The sequence below is a fragment of the Heterodontus francisci genome, chromosome 37, assembly GCF_036365525.1.
Source record: "Heterodontus francisci isolate sHetFra1 chromosome 37, sHetFra1.hap1, whole genome shotgun sequence".
In the NCBI taxonomy this organism is placed as follows: domain Eukaryota; kingdom Metazoa; phylum Chordata; class Chondrichthyes; order Heterodontiformes; family Heterodontidae; genus Heterodontus; species Heterodontus francisci.
Window position 1 is genome coordinate 45,381,219 of NC_090407.1, and position 8,583 is coordinate 45,389,801.

Consider the following 8,583-nt stretch of genomic DNA (forward strand, 5'->3'; position numbering starts at 1 on the left):
CTGAGTTTGCATGGCAGCAATCTGAGCTTCCATTGCAGCAATGTGAGTTTGCATTGCAGCAATCTGAGCTTCCATTGCAGCAATGTGAGTTTGCATTGCAGCAATCTGAGCTTCCATTGCAGCAATCTGAGTTTGCATTGCAGCAATCTGAGCTTCCATTGCAGCAATCTGAGTTTGCATTGCAGCAATCTGAGTTTGCACTGCAGCAATCTGAGCTTCCATTGCAGCAGTCTGAGATTCCATTGCAGCAATCTGAGTTTCCATTGCAGCAGTCTGAGATTCCATTGCAGCAATCTGAGTTTGCATTGCAGCAATCTGAGTTTCTATTGCAGCAGTTTGAGTTTCCATTGCAGCAATCTGAGTTTCCATTGCAGCAATCTGAGCTTCCATTGCAGCAATCTGAGCTTCCATTGCTGCAATCTGAGTTTGCATTGCAGCAATCTGAGGTTCCATTGCATTAATCTGAGTTTGCATTGCAGCAATCTGAGTTTCCATTGCAGCAATCTGAGTTTGCATTGCAGCAATCTGAGCTTCAATTGCATTAATCTGGGTTTGCATTGCAGCAATCTGAGTTTGCATTGCAGCAATCTGAGCTTCCATTGCAGCAATCTGAGTTTGCATTGCAGCAATCTGAGTTTCCATTGCAGCAATCTGAGTTTGCATTGCAGCAATCTGAGCTTCCATTGCATTAATCTGAGTTTGCATTGCAGCAAGCTGAGTTTCCATTGCAGCAATCTGAGCTTCCATTGCAGCAATCTGAGCTTCCATTGCAGCAATCTGAGTTTGCATTGCAGCAATCTGAGTTTGCATTGCAGCAATCTGAGCTTCCATTGCAGCAATCTGAGTTTGCATTGCAGCAATCTGAGTTTGCATTGCAGCAATCTGAGCTTCCATTGCAGCAATCTGAGTTTGCATTGCAGCAATCTGAGCTTCCATTGCAGCAATCTGAGTTTCCATTGCAGCAATCTGAGTTTGCATTTCAGCAATCTGAGTTTGCATTGCAGCAATCTGAGCTTCCATTGCAGCAATGTGAGTTTGCATTGCAACAATCTGAGCTTCCATTGCAGCAATCTGAGTTTCCATTGCAGCAGTCTGAGATTCCATTGCAGCAATCTGAGTTTGCATTGCAGCAGTCTGAGATTCCATTGCAGCAATCTGAGCTTCCATTGCAGCAATCTGAGTTTGCATTGCAGCAACCTGAGTTTGCATTGCAGCAATCTGAGCTTCCATTGCAGCAATCTGAGTTTGCATTGCAGCAATCTGAGCTTCCATTGCAGCAATCTGAGTTTGCATTGCAGCAATCTGAGCTTCCATTGCAGCAATCTGAGTTTGCATTGCAGCCATCTGAGATTGCATTGCAGCAATCTGAATTTGCATTGCAGCAATCTGAGCTTCCATTGCAGCAATCTGAGTTTGCATTGCAGCAGTCTGAGTTTGCATTGCAGCAATCTGATTTTGCATTGCAGCAATCTGAGCTTCCATTGCAGCAATCTGAGTTTCCATTGCAGCAATCAGAGCTTCCATGGCAGCAATCTGAGTTTGCATTGCAGCAATCTGAGTGTGCATTGCAGCAATCTGAGCTTCCATTGCAGCAATCTGAGTTTGCATTGCAGCAATCTGAGTTTGCACTGCAGCAATCTGAGCTTCCATTGGAGCAGTCTGAGCTTCCATTGCAGCAATCTGAGCTTCCATTTCAGCAGTTTGAGATTCCATTGCAGCAATCTGAGCTTCCATTGCAGCAGTCTGAGTTTCCATTGCAGCAATCTGAGCTTCCATTGCAGCAGTCTGAGTTTCCATTGCAGCAATCTGAGCTTCCATTGCAGCAGTCTGAGATTCCATTGCAGCAATCTGAGTTTGCATTGCCACAAACTGAGCTTCCATTGCAGCAATCTGAGTTTGCATTGCAGCAATCTGAGCTTCCATTGCAGTAATGTGAGTTTGCATTGCAGCAATCTGAGCTTCCATTGCAGCAATCTGAGCTTCCATTGCAGCAATGTGAGTTTGCATTGCAGCAATCTGAGTTTCCATTGCAGCAATCTGAGTTTGCATTGCAGCAATCTGAGCTTCAATTGCATTAATCTGGGTATGCATTGCAGCAATCTGAGTTTGCATTGCAGCAATCTGAGCTTCCATTGCAGCAATGTGAGTTTGCATTGCAGCAATCTGAGTTTCCATTGCAGCAATCTGAGTTTGCATTGCAGCAATCTGAGCTTCAATTGCATTAATCTTGGTTTGCATTGCAGCAATCTGAGTTTGCATTGCAGCAATCTGAGCTTCCATTGCAGCAATGTGAGTTTGCATTGCAGCAATCTGAGCTTCCATTGCAGCAATCTGAGTTTGCATTGCAGCAATCTGAGTTTCCATTGCAGCAATCTGAGCTTCCATTGCAGCAATCTGAGTTTGCATTGCAGCAATCTGAGTTTGCATTGCAGCAATCTGAGCTTCCATTGCAGCAATCTGAGTTTGCATTGCAGCAATCTGAGCTTCCATTGCAGCAATCTGAGTTTGCATTGCAGCAATCTGAGCTTCCATTGCAGCAATCTGAGTTTGCATTGCAGCAATCTGAGTTTGCATTGCAGCAATCTGAGCTTCCATTGCAGCAATCTGAGTTTCTATTGCAGCAATCTGAGTTTGCATTGCAGCAATCTGAGTTTGCATTGCAGCAATCTGAGCTTCCATTGCAGCAATCTGAGTTTGCATTGCAGCAATCTGAGTTTGCATTGCAGCAATCTGAGCTTCCATTGCAGCAGTCTGAGTTTCCATTGCAGCAATCTGAGTTTGCATTGCAGCAATCTGAGTTTGCATTGCAGCAATCTGAGCTTCCATTGCAGCAATCTGAGTTTCCATTGCAGCAATCAGAGCTTCCATGGCAGCAATCTAAGTTTGCATTGCAGCAGTCTGAGTTTCCATTGCAGCAATCTGAGTTTGCATTGCAGCAATCTGAGTTTCCATTGCAGCAATCTGAGTTTCCATTGCAGCAATCTGAGCTTGCATTGCAGCAATCTGAGTTTGCATTGCAGCAATCTGAGTGTGCATTGCAGCAATCTGAGCTTCCATTGCAGCAATCTGAGTTTGCATTGCAGCAATCTGAGTTTGCATTGCAGCAATCTGAGCTTCCATTGGAGCAGTCTGAGCTTCCATTGCAGCAATCTGAGCTTCCATTTCAGCAGTTTGAGATTCCATTGCAGCAATCTGAGCTTCCATTGCAGCAGTCTGAGTTTCCATTGCAGCAATCTGAGCTTCCATTGCAGCAGTCTGAGTTTCCATTGCAGCAATCTGAGCTTCCATTGCAGCAGTCTGAGTTTCCATTGCAGCAATCTGAGTTTGCATTGCCGCAAACTTGGCTTCCATTGCAGCAATGTGAGTTTGCATTGCAGCAATCTGAGCTTCCATTGCAGCAATGTGAGTTTGCATTGCTGCAATCTGAGCTTCCATTGCAGCAATGTGAGTTTGCATTGCAGCAATCTGAGCTTCCATTGCAGCAATCTGAGTTTGCATTGCAGCAATCTGAGTTTGCATTGCAGCAATCTGAGCTTCCATTGGAGCAGTCTGAGCTTCCATTGCAGCAATCTGAGCTTCCATTTCAGCAGTTTGAGATTCCATTGCAGCAATCTGAGCTTCCATTGCAGCAGTCTGAGTTTCCATTGCAGCAATCTGAGCTTCCATTGCAGCAGTCTGAGTTTCCATTGCAGCAATCTGAGCTTCCATTGCAGCAGTCTGAGTTTCCATTGCAGCAATCTGAGTTTGCATTGCCGCAAACTGAGCTTCCATTGCAGCAATCTGAGTTTGCATGGCAGCAATCTGAGCTTCCATTGCAGCAATGTGAGTTTGCATTGCAGCAATCTGAGCTTCCATTGCAGCAATGTGAGTTTGCATTGCAGCAATCTGAGCTTCCATTGCAGCAATCTGAGTTTGCATTGCAGCAATCTGAGCTTCCATTGCAGCAATCTGAGTTTGCATTGCAGCAATCTGAGTTTGCACTGCAGCAATCTGAGCTTCCATTGCAGCAGTCTGAGATTCCATTGCAGCAATCTGAGTTTCCATTGCAGCAGTCTGAGATTCCATTGCAGCAATCTGAGTTTGCATTGCAGCAATCTGAGTTTCTATTGCAGCAGTCTGAGTTTCCATTGCAGCAATCTGAGTTTGCATTGCAGCAATCTGAGCTTCCATTGCAGCAATCTGAGCTTCCATTGCTGCAATCTGAGTTTGCATTGCAGCAATCTGAGGTTCCATTTCATTAATCTGAGTTTGCATTGCAGCAATCTGAGTTTCCATTGCAGCAATCTGAGTTTGCATTGCAGCAATCTGAGCTTCAATTGCATTAATCTGGGTTTGCATTGCAGCAATCTGAGTTTGCATTGCAGCAATCTGAGCTTCCATTGCAGCAATCTGAGTTTGCATTGCAGCAATCTGAGTATCCATTGCAGCAATCTGAGTTTGCATTGCAGCAATCTGAGGTTCCATTGCATTAATCTGAGTTTGCATTGCAGCAATCTGAGTTTCCATTGCAGCAATCTGAGCTTCCATTGCAGCAATCTGAGTTTCCATTGCAGCAATCTGAGTTTGCATTGCAGCAATCTGAGTTTGCATTGCAGCAATCTGAGCTTCCATTGCAGCAATCTGAGTTTGCAGTGCAGCAATCTGAGTTTGCATTGCAGCAATCTGAGCTTCCATTGCAGCAATCTGAGTTTGCATTGCAGCAATCTGAGCTTCCATTGCAGCAATCTGAGTTTCCATTGCAGCAATCTGAGTTTGCATTTCAGCAATCTGAGTTTGCATTGCAGCAATCTGAGCTTCCATTGCAGCAATGTGAGTTTGCATTGCAACAATCTGAGCTTCCATTGCAGCAATCTGAGTTTCCATTGCAGCAGTCTGAGATTCCATTGCAGCAATCTGAGTTTGCATTGCAGCAGTCTGAGATTCCATTGCAGCAATCTGAGCTTCCATTGCAGCAATCTGAGTTTGCATTGCAGCAACCTGAGTTTGCATTGCAGCAATCTGAGCTTCCATTGCAGCAATCTGAGTTTGCATTGCAGCAATCTGAGCTTCCATTGCAGCAATCTGAGTTTGCATTGCAGCAATCTGAGCTTCCATTGCAGCAATCTGAGTTTGCATTGCAGCCATCTGAGATTGCATTGCAGCAATCTGAGTTTGCATTGCAGCAATCTGAGCTTCCATTGCAGCAATCTGAGCTTGCATTGCAGCAGTCTGAGTTTGCATTGCAGCAATCTGATTGTGCATTGCAGCAATCTGAGCTTCCATTGCAGCAATCTGAGTTTCCATTGCAGCAATCAGAGCTTCCATGGCAGCAATCTGAGTTTGCATTGCAGCAATCTGAGTGTGCATTGCAGCAATCTGAGCTTCCATTGCAGCAATCTGAGTTTGCATTGCAGCAATCTGAGTTTGCATTGCAGCAATCTGAGCTTCCATTGGAGCAGTCTGAGCTTCCATTGCAGCAATCTGAGCTTCCATTTCAGCAGTTTGAGATTCCATTGCAGCAATCTGAGCTTCCATTGCAGCAGTCTGAGTTTCCATTGCAGCAATCTGAGCTTCCATTGCAGCAGTCTGAGTTTCCATTGCAGCAATCTGAGCTTCCATTGCAGCAGTCTGAGTTTCCATTGCAGCAATCTTAGTTTGCATTGCCGCAAACTGAGCTTCCATTGCAGCAATCTGAGTTTGCATTGCAGCAATCTGAGCTTCCATTGCAGCAATGTGAGTTTGCATTGCAGCAATCTGAGCTTCCATTGCAGCAATGTGAGTTTGCATTGCAGCAATCTGAGCTTCCATTGCAGCAATCTGAGTTTGCATTGCAGCAATCTGAGCTTCCATTGCAGCAATCTGAGTTTGCTTTGCAGCAATCTGAGTTTGCACTGCAGCAATCTGAGCTTCCATTGCAGCAGTCTGAGATTCCATTGCAGCAATCTGAGTTTCCATTGCAGCAGTCTGAGATTCCATTGCAGCAATCTGAGTTTGCATTGCAGCAATCTGAGTTTCTATTGCAGCAGTCTGAGTTTCCATTGCAGCAATCTCAGTTTGCATTGCAGCAATCTGAGTTTGCATTTCAGCAATCTGAGTTTGCATTGCAGCAATCTGAGCTTCCATTGCAGCAATGTGAGTTTGCATTGCAACAATCTGAGCTTCCATTGCAGCAATCTGAGTTTCCATTGCAGCAGTCTGAGATTCCATTGCAGCAATCTGAGTTTGCATTGCAGCAGTCTGAGATTCCATTTCAGCAATCTGAGCTTCCATTGCAGCAATCTGAGTTTGCATTGCAGCAACCTGAGTTTGCATTGCAGCAATCTGAGCTTCCATTGCAGCAATCTGAGCTTCCATTGCAGCAATCTGAGTTTGCATTGCAGCAATCTGAGCTTCCATTGCAGCAATCTGAGTTTGCATTGCAGCAATCTGAGTTTGCATTGCAGCAATCTGAGTTTGCATTGCAGCAATCTGAGCTTCCATTGCAGCAATGTGAGCTTCCATTGCAGCAATCTGAGCTTCCATTGCAGCAATCTGAGTTTCCATTGCAGCAATCTGAGCTTCCATTGCGGCAATCTGAGTTTGCATTGCAGCAATCTGAGCTTCTGTTACAGCAATCTGAGTTTGCATTGCAGCAATCTGAGCTTCTGTTACAGCAATCTGAGTTTGCATTGCAGCAATCTGAGCTTCCATTGCAGCAATCTGAGTTTCCATTGCAGCAATCTGAGCTTCCATTGCAGCAATCTGAGTTTGCATTGCAGCAGTCTGAATGTCCATTGTAGCAGTCTGAGGCTGGAATTTTTTGCTTGGCGGATGGGAGCCATCCACCAAGCGAAATGTCAGTGGCAATCCTGCTTGCGCCGGCCTGTGGATCCCGTCCGGCTTTTACGAACCCAGGCCCTGAATTGGTCTTAAGCATGTCTTCCACCTCATTCAGGCAGGAAATCCTTCCTAATGGAGCTGCTGGCCAATCAACAGGCTAGCCACTCTTAGTCCCAGTAGTCACTGGGCGTGGTGGCCACATGCTGGGACTGCAACCCAGTTTCCACATGAAGAGGAAGGACAGCCGCACAAAAAGCTAGGTTTTTGGGGCCTTGCCGGGGGTGATCAGTCAGGTCCCAGCGAGTCAAGGTGGGGATTGGGGGTGGTTGGGACATTCCGGCAGCCCTCCATTGGGTACAGGGTTCCCAATCAGCACGGCCCCTGCCCCCCAGAACCTCAGTAGGCTTTTCATATCAGGCGGCTTTTCTCAGACCTGGGCCCTCCCGCCTGCCAATGGTAAAATCCACGTGGCAGTGGGCGGAGGCACTTAAGTGGCCATTAATTGGCCACAAGGGCCTTGATTAACCTGGGGCAGGTGGTCCTTTTCCCGCCACTGCCACCTGCTCTTTGGGTGGGGGGGGGGAGTAAAATTCCGGCCTGAGTTTCCACAGCAGTAGTCTAAGTTACCATGGAAGCTGAGACAGCTCAGCAGAGGCTCCATAATGGTGGTTGCCTTAGTGGTGTTGATGGAGCCAACCACTTGTTACATGCTTAACAGAGCATTCTCCATGCTCTGCTAAAAGCCTTGACACAAATTGGAGCTGGACTCCATCATTCTCTCAGCCATTGTATACAAGCTATCTGGCAAGCTGCCTAGTGTTCCAGGCATTTCCTGGTAGATACCCATTAGCCTTCTTTGATAGTCTAAAAGTCAGCATGAGTCCTCTGCAGTTGACGTAGTGTGTCATCTCACCTGACGATGAGTTGGCACCTCTGGCATCCTGTCCCACTGCACTTGTGATGGAAAGCAGCTGAAGATAGTTGGGTCAAGGACACTTCCTTGCAGTGGTACCCTGTGGCTTCACTAATTGGCCTCCACATACACAGCCATCTTCCTTTGTGTTCTGTATAACTCCAGTCACTGCAGATGTTTTCCCTTTGACCCTGAGCTCCATTTACCGCAGTTCCCCTCGGTTCTTTAACACCACACTCAGCAGCACGATATTTTGAAAATGGCAGAGTTACTTTCACCTCTTCCATGAAATTCCTCCCTGTGTTCATATCTGGATCATGTGATGAAGTCTGGAAGTTCTGGCAAAGTGTGAATTGAGCATCAGTGAACAGATTATTGGTAAGTAGGTGCCATTAGATAGTGCTACTTATGCGTCCTTCCAATATTTTGGTGAAGGCTGGGAAGAAGTTAAGGGTGGCAATTGGGTCAGATTGGATTTATCCTGTTGTTAGCGGTAGGACATACTTGGATTATCTATCAAATTGTCGTGTAGAAGGCAGAGTCATACCGGATTGATTTTGTGAGGGGAGCAGCTAAGGCTGATGAATGTATCTTCAGCACTACAGCCAATACATTGCTAGGGCCCATAGCCTTTTAGCTATCTTGGAAACAACTCTTGCAACAAAATCTAACTGCATGATACATGTTAATTTACTCAGAAGCACACTGGGATCCAGTATGAGTACTTCACTATCACTTTAGGTGCTCCTAAAACCACAAGCGGCACAGTGGTGCAGTGGTTGGCACCGCAGCCTCACAGCTCCAGCGACCCGGGGTTCAGTTCTGGGTACTGCCTGTGTGGAGTTTGCAAGTTCTCCCTGTGTCTGCGTGGG

General features: G+C 46.1%; 1 protein-coding gene across 1 annotated transcript in view; it reads right to left on the bottom strand.

Annotated features, from left to right (window-relative positions):
* LOC137352033 (uncharacterized) overlaps positions 1-5,199 on the bottom strand; it is a 78,613-nt gene extending 73,414 nt beyond the window's left edge. The window contains exons 1-5 of the mRNA XM_068017008.1: positions 5,056-5,199; positions 4,405-4,536; positions 4,174-4,284; positions 1,276-1,407; positions 268-504 (exon numbers count right to left, since the gene is read on the bottom strand). Of these exons, the coding sequence (XP_067873109.1) occupies positions 268-504; positions 1,276-1,407; positions 4,174-4,284; positions 4,405-4,536; positions 5,056-5,199 (756 nt within the window). The remainder of the gene's footprint in view (positions 1-267; positions 505-1,275; positions 1,408-4,173; positions 4,285-4,404; positions 4,537-5,055) is intronic.
* Between the last annotated feature and the right edge of the window lie 3,384 nt (positions 5,200-8,583).